The sequence below is a fragment of the Notamacropus eugenii genome, chromosome 6, assembly GCF_028372415.1.
Source record: "Notamacropus eugenii isolate mMacEug1 chromosome 6, mMacEug1.pri_v2, whole genome shotgun sequence".
In the NCBI taxonomy this organism is placed as follows: domain Eukaryota; kingdom Metazoa; phylum Chordata; class Mammalia; order Diprotodontia; family Macropodidae; genus Notamacropus; species Notamacropus eugenii.
Genome location: NC_092877.1, coordinates 323,345,646 through 323,370,294, shown reverse-complemented (window position 1 = coordinate 323,370,294; position 24,649 = coordinate 323,345,646). Strand labels below are relative to the sequence as shown.

Here is a 24,649-nt window from a genome sequence, read left to right as displayed (position 1 = left end):
AGACTCACAATTAGACAAGAACTGCTAGGAAAACCAGAAAGCAGTGTGGCAGAAATTAGATATAAACCAACAACTTATGCTGTATACTCAACAAAGTTATCAAGGAAGAAAAGACCTTTCAGATGGGGGAAGAGTTCATGACCCAACAAAGGATAGAGAGGATCACAGAAGACAAATGAGATAATTTTGATTATATAAAATTTAAAAAAAAAAAAAAACCTTTTGCACAAGAGAAACCAGTGCATCTAAAATTAGAAAGAAAATGGGTAATTGGGAAGAAAACATTTTCGGCAAGTTTCTCAGATAAGATTTTTATATCTAAGTGATATGAGCAATTCATTCAAATTTATAAGAATAACAAAAATGTTTTCTAGTAAGTTGTCAAAGGACATGATCAGGCAACTAGTTCTCAGGGAAGAAATCCAGGCTTGATTGAGCATATGAAAAATTCACTAATAATTAAAGGAATGCAAATTAAAGCATGAATTGGCAGTTATGTTAAAAAAATTATATGGATGTAGGAAAACAGTTACACTGAATGTAACGAGTTAGGAAGCATTTTGAATTATAGTCAAAATGACACTAAACTGTGCATACTTTTGGAATTACTGATGCTGCTTACTGCTGAGTATACCCCAGAGAGATCAAAGGAGGAAAAAGGATCCTACAACACAATAATTTATGGTAGATTTTTGTTGTACCAAAGAATTAGAAACAAATGGGATGCCTGTCAGTTGGGGAATGGCTGAACAATTTACAGTATATGAATCAATTGGAATGTTACTGTGCCATAAGAAATGCTGAAAGGGATGGTTTCAGAGAAACCTAGTAAGACTTATTTGAATAGAATGAAGTGAGCAGTACTAGAATAGTGGGTGCACTAATATTTCATTTATTTGTGAATGTTTTATTTTTTTCCCCAATTACATGTAAAAACAATTTTTAATATTTTTTTAAAAAAATATTGAGTTAAAAAAAGCTTTATTTCCCTTCCCCCCCACTTCCTGAGACAGTAAGCAATTTGACATAGGTTATACATATAACAACAACATTTTAAAGAAAACAACTTTGAAAGATTAAGAACTCTCATCAATTTAATAATTAATTGACTATGATTCCAGATGACCATTAATGAAACAGGAGCCCTGTGTCCTGACATGAGGGTTGTGGGACTCAAAGGTAAAGAATAAGAAAAGGATTATCAGACATAGCCAAAGTGGAAATTTGTTTGCTTGACAATGTATATTTGTTAAGTTTTTATTTTTTGGGGGGGGTTTGGAAGGCCAGGGCCAGAGTAGCACATTCCATTTCCCAAAGAAAATCATTGAGGCATTGTTTATAAATGTATAGAAGAAAACAAAAGGCCAGAAAGAATCAGAGACAAGCAGAACAGCTTTGAAGGCTACTTGTTGAATTTTATATATTTAATAAGAAAAGTAAGCCATACATAATTGGGATTATCCGTTTCATGTATAATCCTTTTTCTGTACTACTATGTATGTGAAAATGTCTCCCTCTTGTTTGATGTCGAAGGTAAGATTTTTTTTTTCTTAAAGGAGCAATTGTAGGCCATTGGAGATTTTTTTCTTTAACAAAAGTAATTATGGACAAAAGAAAATTAGCATTTTAGAAATACTCTACTACTAGTTAAGTATAGCATGAGTTTGAATGGTTAGAGACTGGACTCTTACAATACTTTTACTTTAATACTTGAAGGGAGATTTTTATAAATGAGGGGCCTTAGAGATGATGATCTACTAAACAATCCTTTCCCCCACCTCTAACTGAAGAAATTATTGTGTTTTATATGGTGATGGGCAAATAAAACTGGTAGTAGGTAATTGGTAATTTGGGAATTGAACTGGAGAGAGAAATCTTACATTTGACATCAGTGATCATTGGAGAGTGAATGATTTCTCTAAGAGTGAAGGATGTAGGACAAAGAACTAAATCTTGGTCAGAATCCGTACTTAGGGATGACTACAAAGGTGATTCTCCAGTAAGAATTTTGACTGTGAAAAAGAATTGTGGAAGGAGATGGGACAGCAAATTCACACCAAGACTTTTTTAAGTATAGTGAACCTTATCTAAAGTTTTCTGATAGTTTTCTTATGGTTTTAAAATGTTTGGATCACTTGATTTTGTCACTTCATTTCCAAAGATATCACTCCCTTCACATACTCAGCAAGCCATCCTTTAACAAAGAATAAAAAAGAAATTGTTCAGCAAAACTAACCAACACACCAGTGAAATTTCATAGAATATGCAGTGTTCCATATCCATTATTTTCACCTCTTTTTCAGGACCTAGAATAGCTAATATCACTATCTGTGTGACCATGGGCAAGTCACTTAACCTCAGTTGCCTCATCCTGGGTCATCTCCAGTCATCCTGATGAATGTCTGATCACTGGATTCATATGATTCTGGAGGAGAAGTGAGGCTGATGACCTGCACAGCCCTCCCTCACTCAAAACAAAGTCAAGTGCAAGTCATGTCATTATTTCTCTGATGGCATGGTCTTCTTCAACAAGAAGGACTAACACAAGTACTTTTCAATTTTTTTTAGCAATTTGCATTCTTTTTTTAATGTTTATTTCTTTTTAGATAAATTCACTTATCTAAAATAAAAATAAAATAAATTTATTATCCAAAATAAAAATAAAATAAATTTATTTCCAGAAAATTTTGGGTTCCAAATTTTCACCCTATCTCTCCCCTCCCCCCACCCCATAATGCCTTGCATTCTGATTACCCCTTCCCTCAATGTGCCCTCTCTTCTATCACACCCCTCCCTTCCCTTATCCCCATGTTCTCTCTTTTCTTGTAGGCAAGATAGATTTCTATAGCCCATTACCTGTATTTCTTCTTTCCCACTTGTATGCAAAAGTAATTCTCAGCATTCATTCCTAAAACTTTTGAGTTCCAACTCCTCTCCCTTCCTCCCTCCTCACCCATCTCCACTGAGAAGTCAAGCAGTTCAGTATAGGCTGTATGTGTGTAGTTTTCCAAATGACTTCCATAATAGTCATGTTGTGTAAGACTAACTATATTTCCCTCCATCCTACCCTGCCCCCCATTTATTCTGTTCTCTCTTTTGACCTTGTCCCTCTCAAAAGTGTTTACTTCTAATTACTCCCTCCTCCCATTTGCCCTCCCTTCTGTTATCCCTCTTACCCCACTTTTCCCCTTCTCTCCTACTTTCCTGTAGTGTAAGATAGATTTTATACCACATTGAGTGTGCGTGTTACTCCCTTCTTAACCCAAATGTGAAGAGAGTAAGTTTCACTTTTTCCCTCTCACCTTCTTCCTTTTCTTCTCCATTGTGCTTTTTGTTGCCTCTTTTATGAGAGATAATTTGACCCATTCTATTTCTCCCTTTTTTCTCCCAATATATTCTTCTCTTACCCCTTGATTTAATTTTTTTAAATATCATCCCTTCTTATCCAACTCACCTTGTGCTCTGTGTGTGTGTGTGTGTGTGTGTGTGTGTGTGTAATCCCTCCAAATACCCAAATATTGAGAAAAGTCAAGAATTACAAATATTATCTTTTCATGTAGGAATGTAAACAGTTCAACTTTAGAAAGTCCTTTATGAGTGCCCTTTCCTGTTTACCTTTTCATGCTTCTCTTGATTCTTGTGTTTGAAAATCACATTTTCTATTCAGTTCTGGTCTTTTCATCAAGAATGCTTGAAAGTCCTCTATTTCATTGAATGACCATTTTTTCCCCTGAAGTATTATACTCACTTTTGTTGGGTAGGTGATTCTTGACTTCTGGAATATCATATTCCACACCCTTCGATCCCTTAATGTAGAAGCTGCTAGATCTTGTGTTATCCTGATTGTATTTCCACAGTACTCAAATTGTTTCTTTCTAGCTGCTTGCAATATTTTCTCCTTGACCTGGGAACTCTGGAATTTGGTTTCTCTTTTCAGATCTCTTTCAGGAGGTGATTGGTGGATTCTTTCAATATTTATTTTGCCCTCTGGTTGTAAAATATCAGGGCAGTTTTCCTTGATAATTTCATAAAAGATGATGGCTAAGCTCTTTATTTGATCATGTCTTTCAGGTGGTCCCATAATTTTTAAATTGTCTCTCCTGGATCTATTTTCCAGATCAATTATTTTTCCAATGAGATATTTCACATTATCTTCTATTTTTTTCATTTTTTTGGTTTGGTTTTGTAATTTCTTGGTTTCTCATAAAATCATTAGTTTCCATCTGCTCCATCCTAATATTTAAAGAACTATTTTCTTCAGTAAGGTTTTGAACCTCCTTTTCCATCTGGCTTATTATGCTTTTTAAAGCATTTTTCTCCTCATTGGCTTTTTGAACCTCTTTTTCCAATTGAGTTAGCCTATTTTTAAAGGTGTTATTTTCTTCAGCATTTTTTGGGGTCTCCTTTAGCAAGCTGTTGACTCATTTTTCATGATTTTCTTGCATCTCTCTCATTTCTCTTCCCAGTTTTTCCTCTACCTCTCTTACTTGATTTTCAAAATCCTTTTTGAGCTCTCCCATGGCCTGAGACCATTGCATATTTATTTTAGAGGTTTTGGAAGCCTTGACTTCCTCTGATGGTATGCATTGTTCTTCCTCATCCTATAGGATGGAAAAAATACCTGTTCACCAAGAAAGTAACCTTCTATAGTTTTATTTTTTTCCCTTTTTTTGGGCATTTTCCCAGCCAATTACTTAACTTTTGAGTCCTTTAAGAGGAGGGTATACTCTGAGTATCTGTAAGTTCTCAGTTCCTCCAAGGTGGCACATTGAAGGGAGAGGAGTTTACTCCTCTCCTGGCCTTTCCACTGGTCTGGGAGCAATCAAAAACTTTTCTGCCCAGAATCTGTGAGTAGTAGAATTCCCTCTCCACAGCCCCTCCAGCTCCACCATGCCAGGATTCTTCCTTACCCCAGGGCCATGCTCAGGGCTGAGATTCAGATCAGCTGCTCAGTTCCCCCAGGGGCTCTAGATGGAAGGCTCCAAAAAATGGATGCTGGTGCTGTAGTGGCTGCTGCTGGCCTGCTCCAGACCACGTTCTCTTCTCACCCAGATGAAAAAGCTTTCTCACTGACCTTTGAAGCTGTCTTTGGAATTTGTGAGTTGAGCAGTGTGGGAATTGCTCCTGCTGGTGGTACCCTGAAGCCTGTTTCGGTCCTGTCCCTGCTGCACTGCACAGCCTACACTAGGCTACGCTCTGCTCTGTGCCCGGTGCAATAGACCTTTCCTGTCAGCCTTCCAAGTTGTCTTGGGCTGGAAATCTCTTTCACTCTGTTGTTTTGTGGCTTCTGCTGCTCTAGAATTTGTTTAGAGTAATTTTTTACAGTTATTACATGGGCTTCGTGGAGGAGCTTCTACAGGTCCATCTTTCTACTCAGCCATCTTTGCTCTGCCCCCTAAATGAAATTTTTTATAAAATTGCCATCAACAAAATAAACATTTCCCATATACAAGAAAAAAAGCATTGTCTATGAAACAGAATCGCTTAGGTATGTTTTAAGTATATCATAAATTCACTTCTGTACTTATAATAAGTTATTTTTTTTTTAGTTGTGAACAATGAAAAAAAGATTTCTATAGCCCTAAACAGGTGTTTGTTGTTCCATTGCTTTAGTCAAACTCCATTTGGGCTTTTCTTGGCACATACTGGTGTGGTTTGCCATTTCCTTCTTTACCTCATTTTATAGATGAGGAACTGAGGTAAACAGTGCCTTGCGCAGGGACAAACAACTAAAATTGGAACTTAGGAAGAAGAGTCTTCTGGACTCCACACTTGGCACTCCACTCCTCCCAGTGCCTGCGCAAACGTCTGTGTGTCTGTGTGTCTCTGTGTGTGCGTGCACACACCCATAAATATACAAGCAATGCTTGGAATAAATAGAAAAATCACTTAATGGGTATTTGATTCTAGGCCCATCTCCCAGAGTATTATTTTTTTAAAAACTTGATCAGAACTCTTATTTTTATTGGAAAGACTGAATATAATCTTTAGTCAGGTCTCTGCGCAAACATGTCAGTCATTCAACAGCATTTATTAAGTTTTGACTTTGTGCCAGGAAGAAAGATAGTCCTTGTTCTCAAAGAGCTCACAGTCTAATTAGGGGAGCTTTTCATCAAGAACTTGTCAGAGTTTAGGAGGTCTTTGGAAAAAAAGATATCTTGGCATATAAATCTACAAATGTCTGTGTTCAAAACTGTTTGCTATGGAGAATAGCTAAAAGAAATAGAAAACAACAGGAAGTAGGTATATTTTTTAAAAGCTTAAAGCTTCATACCATAAAGAGCAATATATTTTCTTTTCTTGCTAGCAGTCTCTTTGTGAATTAACAGTAAGTATTTATGGCATTGGTTTTTGTTTGTTTTCTTAAGGGCTGGAAGCCTCAATTAAATTTCATACTCAAAATGAAAAGTATAAATTTAGGAGTACTGATTGTTCTTAATGACTTTTCTTTTTGTAAGTCTAGTTCTCTTTTAAGAGTGATTTTCCCCAAGTCATCTGCACCCTATCCTTCCATGAGTAGTATAAGTTCTGTTCAAAGTATTTGAACGTTTTGGTTCTTTTTTAAAGTTCAGGCACTTTATTTTAGTATACAGCGTGTCCCAAAAGTCTTTGTGCAGTTTTAATCTACTGAAGCTTAAGACTGCATTAGTGTGTTATTCCCCAACTCCACCAAATTGTTGTTCTCCTAAATCTTATACCGTGGTTTATTGTTTGAAGACATTTTTAATCTAATTCATATACTTCTGAATTTGTTTCTACACGTAATTATTGCCAACAGGTAGTTAAAATAGAAGCCATTTACCTGATGTTTAAATCTATGATTGCCCTTTGAAATCACAGATTCATAATAGAATTCTTTATATCGAAAGATAGGTCAAAGTGATTTTCTAAAGCAAATGACCTAATTTAGTTTTTATTTATTTTAGAAAAGTGGATTTTCAGTTTTTATGTTTGCTTAAAATATCTAATCGTGAGTGCTTGTGTAGTTCAATATTATGGTGGCTCTTGATAGTTATGTGACGTATTTATAATTTATGTTTTTGTTATGGTTTTCTAGGTAGTAAAGCTATTTATATACCCCATAGATAGGTGTTTTTAAGGGATATGTAAGTAGATATATGAGACAAATAGTTTTAAACATTAAATACAAAATTCCATTTATTATCTAGAGTTGGACTTGTGATTTAAATCGTTTTTTAAAAAGTCAGATATTTAAATTGCCGACTACCTGCAGTATGCTGCCACAGAGTCTGACTTATCATTCTACAGGTGAGGAATACAAAGACTAAATAAGACACAGTTTCTCCTCTTAATGATCTTAGTGTATGTAGAAAGGAGATAAATAACTGTACAGTCAGTCTGGGAGTATCTGTAGAATAACACTGTTGTATCAATTGTGTTTTTGTGCCCACTGGACAAATATGGATGAGCACATGAAAAGCTGCCAATTATTGGATAAAAACGACATCACTATTAAAGGTTCTGCCATTTCAATTAATTGCAAATATTATTGTTCTTTTAATTTAATTGCTTTTATATAGATGCCACCTTCGTTTCTAAATTTATGTCTCCCTCCCCCACCCAGCAAGCTATCCCTTGTAACAAAGATCAAAAAAAGAAAGTGAAAGAAAGCAGTACAGTAAAACCAACTAGTCCATCAGTCTGTCTGCACCTTCCCCACCTCTTTAAAGGGAGGTGCCAACTATAGATAGTGTTCTCTAAAATCACTTGGAGTACTTTTAGATTTTTTTAAAAGGTAGGTTATCCCTTTATACTACAAAAAGAGCTAAGAATTGGAAGCAACGTTGATAGCCATTAATTGTAAAGTGGCTAAACAAATTATGGTACATGGTAATGGAATATTACTGTGCTATAAGAAATTATGTAGATGATGAATACAGAGAAGCATAGAAACATCTGCCTGAACTGATGAAGTTAGAATGAAGTAAACAGAGCCAAAAAAACAATACACACAGTGACTGTGGCAATGTAAATGGAAAGAATATCTACACATAAATAAAGGTCAGTGGAACAGAATTCTAAAGATCAAGCAGGACTCCTATGAAGACAGATGAGAAGACATCACCAACCCAGCCCCATCCTTGGAGGTGGGAGGTCCCATGGTGTTTATGTTGCTCAAATTTTCAGGCTTTTTTAGTGTATCAGTCAGTTGTGCCAACTGTTTTAATCCTCTGTGTAAAAAAGTACTCTTTGTCTTTTGGCTTGACTCTTTGAGAGGGGGAAGGATACTTGGGATGACTATGGCAATGTAAGAAACCCAAAATATTGATGAAAACTTTTTTTAAACAACAGGTTATTTGAAAGTATTGTCAGTTGCCAGTTTTAACCTATGTTTCTGTCCCCTAGGTGGTTAGTCAGCTTCCAGAAAAGAAAGGAGTGAGCATACCAATAGGACTTCATCAAAAATGGGTCTTGTTAGGCAACTTAATTTACTTTTTTGATAGGGTTGCTAAACTGGTAGATGCAGTTCACCTAGATTTCAGCAAAAATGTTGGCAGTGTATCTTAGGCTATGTACCATGGAAAAGTGAGAATGTTGTTGACTATAGTACAGTTAAAGGGTTAAGGAACTATGTATTTTTTAAATTTTATTTTGAGATCTGCATTCTTTCCCACTCCTCCCACCCCTAATCAAGAAATTAAAAAAAAAAACCCTGTTAAAATAAAAGTTAAAATAAAATAAAATAAAACCCTGTGTGTATGTGTTTACATACACATTTGCCCACATGCTATAAATACATATATATCTTAATTTATATTCTGAAGCCATTCACCTCTTATCAGAAAGGTAGATAAGGTAGTATGTTTCATCTTGAGACTTCTCAATTTAGGGTTGCTTGTTGTGTTGTATTCCTAAGTCTTACAGTATTGTTTTTTATACTACAGCTATTATATAGATCATTCTCCTCAATCTGTTCACTGCATGTTGCTTCAGTTCATACAAGTCTTCTCAGGTTTCTTTAATACCATTCTTTCCAACATTTTTTTAACCGCATAGTGTTATTCCATCACATAGATATAACTTGCCTAACTGTTCTCTAATGATGAGCACCCCATCCTTGTACAGTTCTTTGCTACCATAAAACAAGATGCTTTAAATATTTTTTGTGTCTATAAGTCCTTGTCCTTTTCCTCTTTTCCTTGATCATTATTTCCAGAATGGCTAGAATAGTTCATAGCTCTACTATTACATTAATAGTACATTAATGGATACATTTTCCCACAGCTCCTCCAACATTTGTCATTTTCTTTTTTTTAATCAGCTTTTCCAATTTGGTGGTTGTGAATGGAATCTCGGAATTGTCTTACTTTGTATTTCTCTAATTATTAGTGATTTGGAGTGATTTTTCTTGTGGCTCTTGGTAACTTGGATTTCTTTCTCTGCAAATTGCTTACTCATATCCTTTTGTCACTTATTAATTGGATAATGGCCCTTATTATTTATAAATTTGGGTTAGTGTCCCGTATATCTTAGAAATGAGACCTTTATGGAACTTACTGCAAATATTTTCTCCCATACGCTTTTCCCTTTTAATTTTATCTGCATTGGTTTTATTTGTGCAAAATTTTATTTACTATATGCAATTAAAATTGTCTGTTTTACCTTCTGTGAGCCTCTCTAACTCTTGTTCAGTCACAAACCCTTCCCTTTACATAAATCTGATTGCTTTCTCCTCTTAACTATATGAGTGGCGAGAATGATCATCCATAGTTTTCTCTGTACTTGGAAAATGGTCTCCAGTGAAATGCACTAGGTAACCAGATGCAATATATATCTAATTTGCTGATAACAACAAGATCTGTTGGTTAGATAACAAAGTAGATGATAAAATTCAAATGACCCAACTTGATCCTGGAGCTGGGAATAATGGGTAGAAATTGCAAAGCAGCACATTCAGCCTTGAAAACAGTAAAATCTTTCAAAACAATTTAAATTGTCAAGTAGTGGAATGAGATGGTTTGAAAGACAGTGAGTTTTCCTTTATTGAAATCTTAAAATAAGAGCTGGATCACTTTTTGTTAGGTATATTTTAGAGAGGATTCATTTTTAGGTAGTTTGGCCTAGGTGGCCACTGAAGCATTCTGCAGTATTGCTCTGACTGATAAATAACTGGGTGTGCTTGCTTCACTTTTACTGTGAAGTTTAGGACTAGTCAAGAATAGAAATGACATCCTTATTATTACTCAGAAAACAGCAACAAAATCCTTTGTAATCATTCATCTGTTGTCTTTGAGGAGAATTACAGTGCTGTGTCGTAATTTACAAGTATTTCTAAGGATCCTCTTAAAAGTGAATTCTTTTTGTATTTTAGGAGATACTCTGTAGTTTTTGAAACTTTCTCTTCAGTTTTATGGGGAGGGGGGTGGATTATTCAACTATGTGTTAATTTTCTTATGCTTATGAGAATTAAAGCATTAATGGGCAGGCTGCAACTGTTTAACTGACTAATTTTATCAGTGTGTATTCTGCTTCATACTTGACTGTGCCAATTATTTTGTGATGTCCACTAGCTAGATAAGTAGACTTCTATTCAGGGAGAAACTTCATTTCACTTAATCTGTTCCTTTTTCTCAACCAGGCTGGTGAAAGTCCTCTCTGTTGTGCTATGTGAAGATAAACTGAAGAAAGTGATATTTAGCCTCAAAAAGAAAACACTTTATAGGGCTTTCAGATTAAACTTTTTTTTCGGCTTGACTCTTAACAGCAGCAATAGCAGGAGTAGAGGGAGATTGCAGAGGAAAATAAAGACTTAACATTAGGGAAGTTTTTCTGATAGACCTATCCATAAGTGGAATGTACTGCCTCCATAGCTGTTTTATGTCTCCTCTCACTGTAGATCTTCAAGCAAAGGCTGTATGGTTGTTGTTTAGATACATAGTAGATGAGGTTCTGGACAGAAATGGGTTAGTCTAGATATCTTATGAAATCTTTTCAAACTCTGATTCTGTGATTCATTGGCTGTGTGTGTGTGTGTATGATTGTCAGTATCATTTTCAATGATTTGCAGTTGAGGTGCCTTGACCAGTTTGCAATTCTTTTAAAAAGCATTTCAGAGGTTTTGCTTTTACTGCTACATGAAAGGATAATGTGGAAGAGATGAAAAATTGGGGAAGAATTTGGTTCAGGGGAAAGAACTACACAGAAGCCTCATGCTGTCACATCATAAGCACTTTTAATAAAAAAAATTATAAAATGCCAAACACTGTGCTATTATTTTTTTAAAGCTGCCATCAAATTCCACAAAAAAAAAAATAGAATTGTTGATATTTTAACAGGCAGGAAAACACTTGTTTTTGATGTAAGAGTTATTCCTGAATTAGTTGTTCATATACCAGATCATCAAGTTGTCAGAGTTCAGATGAGAATTTGTAAAATGTTAGAAAAAAAGATGGCATAAGATTTGGTCCTTAATTTAAAACATTATTGAAAATTGAAAAGATGGGAAATGGGTAATGAAAAATTACTCTGACACCAGCCATTGACTATATCCAAAACTTTAACAAGTAATAATTAATTGCCTTGTTAAGGAGAACTAAGGAGTCCAGAAAATGCCTAAGTCATCAAGCATATGGCCTACTTGCCAGATGGAGGGAGATGGCTAACAAAGGCAATACCAGATTAAAATACAAGCACATCTATAAAATTTTAAGGACAGTGGGCAGTTATCAATAGTGTTGTCTCATCAAACAGAAACAGTGATGGGTAAAGTCATTTTTCCTAAGGTTTGGCAGTATGTCTAAAGAGTACTCAAGAATGAAAATGGAAGGAGGAATACAACCAGAAGAAAAATAGAAAAGATGTGCAAAATCTATTTTAGCCATTTTCTCCATCAAGAAGAGTGGAACTGTTTGAACTCTATTATCTCGGTCCCTGAGGTGCTAAAGTAGAATAGGTGAATAAGGTGAGAAAGCAGAATTGGCATTCAGTAGAACAAAGAAGGTAGCTAGGTGGTTCAGATAGAGCGCTGGAAGACATGTCTTCCTGAGTTCAAATTCAGTCTCAGACACCAGCAGTTTGACACTGGGCAAGTCACTCAACCTCTGTTTGCCTTAATCCACTGGAGAAGGAAAGCGCAAACCACTACAGTATCTTCACCAGGAAAATCCAGAATGGGGTCAGGAAGAGTCAGGCACAACTAAACGACAGAACAGCAAAAACAGAACAAAGAAGAGAAAAGCAGCTAGATTGGGTCAAGTCCAGAAGAGATCTATGCTAAAGGTGATACACTTGGGTACATTGAGGGTGTCTGCATGATACAAAATATCTGAAGTACAAAAAAGAAAACAAAAGGTATGGAAAAGATTTTAGATCTTATTAATATAGATAAAAGCGACTCATAGAACAGATAGTTTATATACTTACTCTCCCACCTATACAAAACCCATATGAGCATTATTTATCTGTGAATTGAGGACATCTTCAGTGAAAGATTTAGTTGGAACAAATAGACTTTTGCAAATGGTAGTTAATAGTGGGACACAGATAGAAAATATTGTGCTTATTGTTTGATTACAAAAAAAGATTTTAATTCAGTGAAACAAAATATCTTCTTAAAGGTGTCTCCTTATACATCAAGATTGTTCAGGAATCCTTTCAAGGTGTAACAGAATTAACCCTGGACCTCTTGGTAAACATTGAGCAAGTTACAAAAAAGGAAGATGTATGCTCACCACAGGTATCTGCAACTGATGGAGAAGGGTTTCCCTATAGATTGTCTTCCAGATGATCCTGTTTGCAGATGACGTTGTGTTGATTACGTCATGCTTCCAGAGTTTACATAGCCTCTTGGACAAGACCTGTAATAATTAAAAGGTCTTGACCACAGAGGAAAGATCAAATGGATGAAGGGTATATTGCCCGTACAGTCATCCTTTCCACATCAGCAGGGTTGGGGTGTCCCTGCATTCTGGAAAATCCACATAAAATTTTTTGGCTCGCTCTTTGTACCAGAGAAGAAGAAATTGTGTATATTTATGATGTTAAAAGATAAAATGTTGTGGTATTATACAATACCATACGCATATTTTATGTTCTTCTGAGTTTCTAAACTTTTTCTGTGTCATCTGCTGGCTTTTGCCTGCTGTCTGGAGTTCACAGATCTCCCCCCAAAATTCTCATTTAATTTCTTTTGCTGACCCTTGATATATCAAAACCTCTTTGGGGAAAGTCACATCGTGGAAGGAATAACTAACTATTTCATGATGCATTTGTTTGCAGCTAGGTGGTATAGTAGATGGAATACTGAGTTTAGAGACAGAAAGACTTGAGTTCAGATGCAACTTCAGATACTTAATGGGTATGTGACCTTGGACAAGTGACTTAACTTTTGTTTTTGTCAGGTTTCTTCTACTATGAAATGGGAATGATAGTAACTCCAAGGATTATTTTGAGGATCATGTGAGATAATATTTGTAAAGTGCTTAGTTTAGCACTTGGCACATTATAGGTGATATGTGAATTTTATTCCCCCAGCCACCATCCTTGTTTCTAATTGGCACCAGAGAGCAGAACTGAGACTAATGGGTAGAAAGTACAGGTAGTCAGATCTGTATACCATTTAGATTTTGACCAGCAGTCTGTATCTATGACAGACAATATAAATGGATGAGCTCGGGCTACCTAGCTTGGAAGAGGAAGGTACTTACTGCTTTTTAGAACTTATAAGACTCTTATGCTTAAGCTTCCCATGAGAATCAAATTTGCTCATCTTTTTGATCCTTAAGAGTTTATCTATACTGCTGTATGGCAGCAGGAAGTGGAATACCACTGTGTTCAAAGACCTAAAGATGAGTATTGTGGAGAATCATGATGTGAGTATGGGCAGACTGCAACATGTAACCAGTGAAGAACTTTCATATCGTCAAGGAATTATATGACAAGAAGATTTGATTGCATTTGATAAAAAGTGCAGCATGACAGGTACAGAGAGTTCCCCTGGTACCTTCAGAATGCCGAAAGAAAGTGAGGAAGCTTTCAGCACTTTGGGTAGACCCTCTGTGGGGAACTTTGGATTTAAAAAAAAAAATGGATTTGTGCTTGATGAGTTGGTATGGATTGGCCTTGCAAAGAATTCTTAAACCTGCAAGTTTATAGATCCTTGACTAATGAAAAATGAAGGTATTCTATTTTGCTTTTTGGAATGCCCATGTTATGGACATTTTTTTTTCTATCTTAGTTATCAATTTATCAGGTATGCTTGATAAATAATCTTTTGTTTGTTTGGAGAAAGGGATAGATTATTTGTGGAAGTATTCATTTTCTTACAAGTGGTTTATGCTTTTACAGTTTTGTTTGAACTGGATCTGTAATTTTTTGGATGTAGGAAATTTCCAATAAGCAAATTCCTGTCCATGGAAATCAGTACCTGCTTGAGAATTTACAGCCATGGAGAGTTGCCAGGGTTATTGAGAGGTTAGGTATCAGAGGCGGGGTTTGTGATTACTGAGTTGTAATTAATGGGGATGCTAGGAGAGGGACTTGGTTTAGGAAAAGAGGGATTTTGATTTTTGAAAAATGTCTGATTTACTTTTGTTTAAAGGCATTATTTGCTCTTTCAGCATACAGTGTCATATGTTACACATTTTTAAAATAACAAAGCAGTGTGTTACTTTTTCAAAGACAACTCAGTTCTACTTATTGGCTAAACATTTCTTGTTTAAACATGGGCCATTTTTAATACTACCTAAGCTAACATCATAGAATTAATTTTCCTTCTAGCTTGTGGTATTGATTTATTGTTGGTTGATCAAAGTCATTCAGTCGACATTTGTTGAATGTTTGTATATATATGTATATGCTTCTATCTATATGTGTATAAATATACTTGACAATTTGCAGTGTTTTACAAAAACCCGGAAAAAATGACAGAGCCACAGTATTTCTTAACTTAGAGTGGAATGGATCTTAAACTACAGATGTTATTTTGATCTTTGATATCAAAGTTTGATTATGTAAAGTTGGAATATATCCTCTTAATAGTGATTATTGTGGTTGCTCCCACTTTTTATAGTAAGGCAGACTTCTTTAGTAATAGTAAAAATATAAAAATGTACTGTTCCCCTTTCCCCCTCTGTTTACATTTCTTCTGTTTTACTTGTCAGCTAAGAAGGCTTGTTTTTCGACTCCGATAGTACCACTTTGTAATCAATCTGAGTGATACTCTTGTACCTTTCATAGGTTCATAGATTTAGAGCTGGAAGGACTGGGACCTTAGAGGCTATCGAGTCCAACCCCCTCATTTTACAGATGAGGAAACTGAGGCACACAGAGGTTAAGTGACTTGCCCAGGGTCGCACAGCTAGTAAGTGACTGAGGGGGGATTTGAACCCACCTGACTCCAAGTCCAGTGCCCTATCCCCCTTACCCCATTGCCTCCTTCAAAGAATTGTTCATGTAGGAGGACTCCTTATTTTATGTCCCTTAGTATTTCCCTAAATTGTCTCTTGGTTTTTTAGTGAGATTCTAATGTTACTTTCTACTGTGTTCATTATTCCTATGTTATTCCTTCGTCTTTAAACATTTTTCAGAATTTTTATTCTTTTTTAAAATGCAACTTCAGTTTTATCATGCTCATTAGACTTTATAATAAAATGGTTTTGCCCTTTAAGAATATCTTACTTGTATCTGTTCTAACTTGTAACATTTTATGATTTATCATAACTTTATTCCAGGTATAAATGTTTTTATTTATATATATATGTATGTGTGTGTATATATATATATGTATATATATACACACACGCACACGACATGTTATAAAGTTCTTTGTTAATGTTGCTAATTCTTTCATATTGTTGTTGAGAAACATATTGCTGTTGTGTTATTTTTCTCTCTTTGAAGTAAAATAAGTATCTGGCCTATTTTTTTTAAAAGATGACAGGTAAGACTTCTATCTTGCCCTGAAATTTTTATGTTAAAAGATATGAAAACACAGTATAATACAGAAGACAATATAGCGTTTAAAATCTCAAGTCTGTAATATTTCTGATCTGGGCAAATTTATCAAAACTGAGCTTTCTATAGGTTGTTTCCTTAACTAAACTGAATATTCTGTTACTTTTTCTTTGATAAACCGTGCAGACTAAAGTCAATCTCTTCTGTTGCAGGTGCGAGAAGATGTACTAAATTCGTTGAATAACAACTTTCTTCAAACACTAAATCAAGCTTGGAATGATCATCAGACAGCTATGGTGATGATTAGAGACATTCTAATGTATATGGTAGGTGGTGATTCCTTCAGTAGAGATACGGTATATGTAAAATGTAAAAAGGAATTGTTTTTTTTTTTTAAATTTCCATTTGTAAGTACTAAGCTTCTGTAAATCCCATAGAAGGAAGATAATGGCAAATTGCATATTTCCTTAATAATCAGAGTGGAATCATTGTTCACCTTTCTGGGTTTTTTTTTTTTTTTTAACTGTCATTTGTGCTTCAGAATGTAAAGTTCTTAGAAAATGTTGCAAAAAAAAAGTCTAGGTCAGTACATTAGCTCTGACAAATTTTTTATGCTAGATACTTAGTTCTCAGTTTTTTAACTGAAGGAAAACTCATTTCCTGTCATTTATGTAGATTATTATTTTTAATGTAGATGATTGGATTTGAGATATTCACACTCAACATAGTTCACTCCTTTAGTGAGTACTTTCTGTGTTCATAGAAAGAGACTGGTTAAAGTTAATAGTATTTTGAAGGTGTATTTGCATTTTCATCTTTCTCCCATAGTAAAAATCCACTCCTAAAAATGTTTTTCACATGTTCAGTAAGATAAAATCTTTGGAAAATGTTGTGTAGAAAAGGCTACTTGGTTAATATAAAGGAATTGAACTATCTAGAGTAAGCAGTTTTCTTTTGGATTACAAAATGGTCACATTGTGATTATACACACATAAATTTTCTATATGATAAATTGTCTCAAGCCTGAATACAATCCCCTTATCTACATTCCGTAAAATTCAATTGGATTGAAGCTAGAGGCTTTGTTGAAATGATAGGAAAGTTGTTCATCAGACTCTTATCCAGCTGGTTATATTATTTTAAAATAACTAACATTTATGTAACACTTTAAAGTTTTCAAAAGAATGTACATAGACTATCTCCTTGAGCCTTATAAAAATCCTGTGAGGTAGATAATACAAGATAATACTACCCCTATTTTATAGGTGAAACATAAGTTTCCAAAGGTTGAATGCCTTAACACTGGTCAAATAGATAGTAGGATTTTAACTCGTTTTTCTGATTCCAAAATCAGCACTCTATCTATCACACCTTGCTGCCTCTGAAACTTAGTAGCTGTAAGGTATACAAGCCTTGTAACTTCCCTGTGACTTGTACTACACTTCAGAATTTGCTACTAAGTCATGTTTTGATCCTTATTGAAGGAGGCAATTCTATTATGAAGTCCTCAAGCTAACAAATCACAGGTCCTTCAGGTATTATAAAATGAATTCATCATAGTTTAATTTAGAGAGACAGAAATTAATAGAAATTTATTAAATGTAAATACAGCCTGATCTGATCAGATAACAACCAAGATACTTCTATGTCTATGCTTTAGAATCAGGCATACTAGCTTTCTTTTAGGACTTTGTACTTTTAGCCATATTGTCCCCAACGACTAAAATGCAACAGAAAAAGTGATATAATTTCCATTCATTTTTCTGAGTTTTTCTTTTTTTTTTTCTTCATCCTTTTCTAACTGCCAGTTATTCTTGCTCTGACAGGGGCAAATATAAAGAGCTTGGATCTGATCTTACTAGTGGTAGTAAGGATGTGATTACATAGAGAAGCTGTATTACTTTGATGAAATCATAGTATAGCCAGTATCAGAAATAACTGTCTTTGGCCTTGATTGATTCTCTGTCTCACTTCCCTTAGTGCCTGTTCCAAAATTTCTTTTCTCTGTTCAATTAGTAGCCTACTCAATTCTTCCTCTCTTGTTTTCAGCAGAAGATGTCAAATATTTCAATGGAAAAAAATTATGGAAGGTTCTCTACTAAAGGGAGATGGTAACATAGGGTGATTTATTAAAGAGAGAGGAAAAGGTTTAGAATAGATGCTGAGGGGAGTGAAATAAACAGCCAATGAAGGAAGAGTAAAAGGATGTGTATGCAGCTTTGAGGACCTAGTTAGTGTGATCGTATGACTTTGTTGGCATTCTGTACCATGTTCTTCTCACCAACTTTACAAGTCTCCTCCCCTTTTTCCTCTGGTGTTAGAGGAAGAGGGTATCCTTTCTCACCAAGGCTGAATCTTGTTACCATCACTTCCTGTTTCATCTAGCAGTATTGTCACTAGGATCATTCTCCCAAGTCTGCTTCTTATTGCTTGGAAAACACCAAGATCTCTATAATCCTTTGAAAGCCTTCCCTTTGTCTCGTCTTGCCTTCAAGTTACTATCCTAGATCTCTTCTCTTTTTCACAGCCAAACTTCTAGGGGAGGAAAAAATATGCTCATTGTCTCCATTTTCTCAACTCCCATTCACTTTTCAACCTCTTGAAATCTGACTTCTGATGTTGTGACTTAACTGAACCTTTATTCTCCAGGTTTAGTGACATTAATTGCCAGGTATTATCCTTTCTCAGTTTACCTTCTTGACCTGTGCAGCATTTGACCCAATTGCTCATCTTCCTCCACTGCCTTCCATACACCCTCTGTTCTCTGAGTTTTTGTGATACTGTTCTTTCCTGGCTCTTCTACATGTATGTATGGATTCTTCCGAAGGACTAGCACCTCTGGTATGAGGGCTTGCTGAGCCTTTTTCAGGGCTGCTCATACGCCTTTGGTGTCCACTTGATTCGTCCAACTCTTACTTGCACCTTCAAGGAGTTGTAGCATGCTCAGCAGCCACACCCTTGTAAGCTATCTTAGCGGACAGGCTAAACCAGGTTTAGGGTAACTGACAGGCCTCAAACCTGTTGTTGAGTTAGGGGAATGTTTACCTCAAGCATGTGAAGACTTTCATCTTCAGAATGGGTGGATGAGAACACTATTTCAGTGGCCATGAATGTAGTTGAAGTAGGCATTGTAGAGAGCTTAGAGCTTAGTGGAAGATGCTAAGGTCATCCACTGCATCCTAGGCCTTCACCACTGGTCTTGACTTTTGTCTTGCCACTGGACTTAAGTGACTCAGGAAGAGAGAGTGAGGCTGATGACTTTTTGCAACTCTGCCTCCCTTAAATCCAGTTCATATGCAAGTTAAGACCTCACCCTGTTCAAAATTGAAAGACAAACATTAATATTGGCCACTCCTTTTCAGTCTCCTTTGTTGGATCACCCATTCCCTATGCTAGTTGTACACCGGAGCTCTATTCTGGGTCTTAATTTATCTCTGTATTTTCTTGGCGATTGTATGAGCTCCCATGCGTTGAACTATGATTTCTTTGACCACTACTCTCAATTTTATGTATCTGTCTCCAGTCTGTCTCCTGAACTCCAGTCCTGTATCACTACCCGCCTATGAAAAATCCTTGAGCATATATTGACATGGTTCCCATCTTCATACCTCTGAGCAAGTTGTTCTCCTGGAATGCACTCCCTTCTTTACCTTCACTTTGTGAAATCTGTACTGTCTTTAGGCTTAGTTCAACTGCCACCTTCTAAAGAACTTCTGTCCTGATTCCCTCCAAGTGCCAGTGCCCTTCCACCAAAACTTGTGTTATATACTTTTTGTATTTAAATTTCTATTATATCTTGTTTCTCCAAATAGAGTATCAGTGTCTTTACATTGTGGACTTTTTCATTCTTGTCTTTGTATCCTAAATCTCTTGCACAGTTCCTCTTACGTTAATGTTTTTTATAAATATTCCCTCAAGCTGTCAGTTTTGTTGATATATTACTGGGCAGAATAGTTTCTAATTCCTTTTATTTCCTTCTTTTTTGCTGTAGATAATTTGTTTTTAATGTTTGATTTTAGTAATTTGGTTTTCCTCTTTTTAATCATGAGAGGTTATGGTTAGTATATCTTATTTTCTTTTTCATGCAGTGTTTTTTATAGATGCTTAGTAAAATTCTTTTTAATCCAATTAATGGATATACCGACAAAATTCTAGGCCTTTTCAAAGGCCTTTTCTCTATACTTTTCCATGGCTTCTTTTATTTTATATGAACAAAATCTCCAGATGTATATAATCCCACCCTCTCTTGGAGCTTTTTTCTACCATTTCCAGCCACCTGATGTAAGTATTTTTACATGAATGGTTAACTAGTTTCTCGTATTCAACATTTCCAAAATTTTTTCTCTCTAAAACTTTACCCTTTATTAACTTTTCTTTTTCTGTTGATAGTACCACCATCAGCTGTTTCACACAGTATCAAAATGTCAGTGTTATCTCTGACTCTTACTCCCTTATGTCAAATCTGCCTCTCAAATCCTTTTTTGTGGCCATCTTTTCTCCATACTGGCACTACCATAGTTGAGGTTTGGGTTATTTCTCACCTTGACTGCTATAATTACTTTGCCTCCATTTCTCTTTGTTCTTTATTTAGTTGCCAAAATTAGGTTCTCTGATCTATTCTTGATTTAGATGCCAAAGCAGTCTTCCCAGTGCAGAAAATCTCATCATGATATTTCCTGGTTTAAGAACAGTAACTGCATAGTTTTGTTGATCTCTTTGGTTTTTAGAATTTCTGTTTGAGGATTTTAATATTTGATCGTTTTCTTTTTTTTTTTTCTTTAATTTCATGGCCACTTTTTCTATTCTTTCTCTCTTGTTGACGGCTGTTTAGAGAGAGAAATTTTCCTTAAAGACTTGCTTTAGGCTATTCTCCCTATCTACTTTTATTTCATACCATTCCCCTATTCTGTTGTTCTGGTTTGTTCAGTCATTTTGGTCATGTCCCAACTCTTCATGGCCCCATCTTGGCAAAGATATTGAAATGGTTTGCCATTTCCTTCTCCAGCTCACTTTACAGGCAAGCAAATTGAGGCATGGGGTCACATAGCTAAGAAGTGCCTGAGGTCAGATTTGAACTTGGAAAGATGAATCTCCCTGACTCCAGATCCACCACTCTATCCACTGTGCCACTTAAGCTGCCTCATACTCCATTCTAGATCTATTCTGACTCCCTCTATGAACTCCATTTATATTTACTGTGGTTGAACTCCTCTTCCTTTAAGACCCATGTTGGGTGTGTTTGCCATAATTAAAATGTTCACTGATTTATTCTTCCCTTCCCAACCCTCAGTTAAAAGTTTCATCTCTCTTAACATGTTCTTTGTCCTAATCATTGTCTAGCTTTCATCACAATTGTATTCATTCACACACGTCTCCCCCTCTCCACAATGAAATTTTCTCAGTCAGTAAACATGTATTAAGTGTATCCAGTATGCCAAGCACTGTGCCAAGCGCTGAACACAAAAAAAGGTAGAAGACAGTCTGCCTGCAAGAAGCTCAAAATCTAATGGGGAAAGGTAGGAACTGCATTTTCTGTATCCCAACTATAATACTTTTCATAGTCACTTAATACACTATTGAATTAAATAATTTAATGAGGAAAAGCATATAATTACTTAATAGTTAAGTTGCATGTATCTCAGTTTTTCTATCTTGGAGACAGTGATACCTTGGTGTGTGTCCTCTTTCTTGGTGAACATCTGCTGGCGTCTCAAGTCCATCCTCCATTCAGCCACTAAAGTGGTTTACTGAAAACTCAGGCGTGATGTGTAACTTCCCCACTCTCCTACTCAGTAAACTCCAGTGGCTTCCTGTTGCCTTCAGGAGCAAATACAGAATGTTCCGTTTGGTATTCAAAATCTTGTATAACTTAGCCTCCTCCTGCCTTTACACTTTACTCTGTGATCTAGTGACATTGGCCTTCTGGCTGTTCCACAAATAAGACAGTCCATTTCTCATGTCACTGAGCATTTTCTCCAACTGTTCTCCATGCTTGGAATACTCTCCCTCCTGTGCTCTAAATAATGACCTCCCTGTCTTCGTGGAAGTCCCAAATAAAATCTCACCTTCTACATGAGGCCTTCCCCAACTCATCTTTATTCCAGTGCTTTCTTTTTTACAATCATTTCCTGCTTAATTCTGTATATAGCTTGCTTTGTGTGTTTGCATGTTGTTTCTCCCCTCATTGATGGTGGGCGCTGTCTTTTTTTTCTCTTATGGTATCCATAGTGCTGAGCAAGTATTTTAAGTGCCTACCATGTGCCAGGTACTGTGCTAACTAAGCACTGAGGACACAAAGAAAGTCAAGAGACAGTCCCTACCATCAAAGAGCTCACTGTCTAATAGGGGAGACAAGATGCAAGCTGTCCAAACAAGGTAGATCAGAACATGCTGAAGATAACAGAAGGAAGGCCTTAGCATTAGTGGAGATCAAGAAAGACTGCTGGTAGAAGGAGGGACTTTAGCTGAGACTTGAAAGAAGCCAGGAAGTGCAGTTGAGGAGGGAAAAATTCCATGCTTGAGGAACAGCCAATAAAAATACTCAAGAATTGAGAGATGGGAGTGCCTTTTTGAAGAATGTAAAAAAAAAGACTGGGAAAATGGGAAGGGGCCAGGTTATGAAGGCCTTTAGAAGTCAAGCAAAAGATTTTATGTTGGATTCTGGAGGTTTATGGAGCCACAAGAACTTAGTGAATAGTGAGATGACATGATCAGACCTATGTCTTATGAAGATTAGTTTTGACAGCTAAGTGGAGGATAGATTGGAGTGGACATAAACTTGGAGTAGGAAGACCAAACAACAGGCTGTTACAGTAGTCCATACACGAAATGATGATGGCCATGTCAAAAAAGAAAAGGTTCTCCATTTGTACATGGAGGAGATGGGGGTGGTGAGAAAAAATGAGGATTCAAGGTTGACATCTCCGTTGCAAGCCAGAGTGACTAGGAGGTTAGTACCTGAAGTTAGGATATGGGAAAGTTTGGCAGGGGAAGGTAGTGAATTCAGTTTTGTACATTTTGTTTTAAAGATGTCTACAAGATAACATGTTTAGAATGTCCAGTAGGCACATTACTAGACTGGAGGTTGAGAAAAAGGTTGCGGCTGATTAAGTACATCTGAAAGTCATCTGCTTAAAGATACTTGAATCCATGGAAGCTGGTGAGTTCAGTGAAATACTGTAAGCCACAGGGATAGGAAACTTGTGGCCACATGTGACCCTCTAAGTCCTTGGATGCAGCCTTTTGACAGAGGCCAATTACAGAACAAATCGTTTTATTAAGGGGATTTGCTCTGTGAGGTTTGGGTTCAGGCAAAGGGCCACATTTGAGGGCTTAGAGGGTCGCATGTGGCCTTGAGGCCACAAGTTCCCCACCCCGGTATACGGAAAGGGAAGAGAATAAGGCTTAGGATAGATATAACCTTGGAGGACACAAAGTGACTAGGAAGTATAAGTCAGATAGGAGGAGAACAAAGTCACAAACATCTAACCAGACACAAGCATCAAAAAGAAGAGGATGACTGGCAGTGTCATAGGCTCCAGGAAGATGAAGAAAGGGTAAGGATTGAGAAAAGGTCAGTATTTGGGGTAATTAAGGAATCATTAGTTACTGGAGAGATAAGTTTCAACTACATGATAAATTTGGAAGCCAGACTGCAGAGGGTTTAGTAAAGGAAGTGGAGACATTGATTACAACCTCCTTATGAATCTCCTTATGCCATTTAGTCACAAAAGAGCTAACTAGGAAGCATGAATGGACCAAGTGATAGCTTTTTTAAAGATGAGGGGGTATGCCCAGGAAGGTGTGGGTGTGTTTGGAGGCATTAGAGAATGAATGTAAGTGAGAAAGTGGGAATGACAGAGGGAACAATCTGAGAAGGTAAAATGAATGACTGGCCCTACTCTTAGCTTCACCTTGCTGCAGAAATGAAGCATCTCTTCATATAAAATAGACACGAAGGAGAGAGTTGTTTACGTAATGTTTGGTGAGGAGGGGGCGAAGGGATAAGAAGAACCTCTGAGGGGTGACCTTAGTGTTGTCGGTGGCATATGAGGGAAGTTCTCAGCTAGGAGAGTGGGAAGAGGAGGGGGACCCATGGGAAGATGGAGGGATATTGAGAAAAACTGCTGTTAAAAGTTAGGTACAGCACCTTTTCTATTGATCTATTGAGCTGATCTATAGTGGGAGTTATTTCAAGGAAGTGAGACAGAGAATAGAAAATATAAAAGATTCTTAAGATCTTCTAAGAAATGTAAGTTAACTCAATTACATATCTCATGGTATTTGCCTTTAATAAAACTAGGAATGGTGTGGAAACAGATTGCCATGAAAGCTTATTTGAATTTGAGAGAAGAAAGATTGACTAGGTATAGTAAGCTTCTTGACAGTTTTACTTACCCTATACTTTTTGGAGAAGTTCATGTCTAGTAGGCATAGGTGGTGCCTCGTTAGTGGGGTAAATGTGTACATAGATCTGCTTAAGAATTGCTTATCTACAGTTAGAGAGGGCATAGACTTAAAAAAAGTTTTAGAACAAGTTTTATATAACACCTTCATGTTTGAGATCGGGTGACTGAGACCTGGAGAAGGCAAATAACCAGCTAAAGTATAGGGAGCTAGTAGCAACCCAGCCCACTTGACCTCCCCCCTCCATCCATCCAACTAAACAAAATTTTAAAACTTGAACAATCTATTTAAAGAAATCCCCTGGTGAATCTTTTGATAATCATTCATG

At 36.3% G+C, this 24,649-nt stretch overlaps 1 protein-coding gene across 1 annotated transcript in view; it reads left to right on the top strand.

The window, feature by feature from the left end:
• CUL3 (cullin 3) overlaps nt 1–24,649 on the top strand; it is a 105,310-nt gene that overhangs the window by 36,251 nt on the left and 44,410 nt on the right. The window contains exon 3 of the mRNA XM_072617980.1: nt 16,128–16,241. Within this exon, the coding sequence (XP_072474081.1) occupies nt 16,128–16,241 (114 nt within the window). The remainder of the gene's footprint in view (nt 1–16,127; nt 16,242–24,649) is intronic.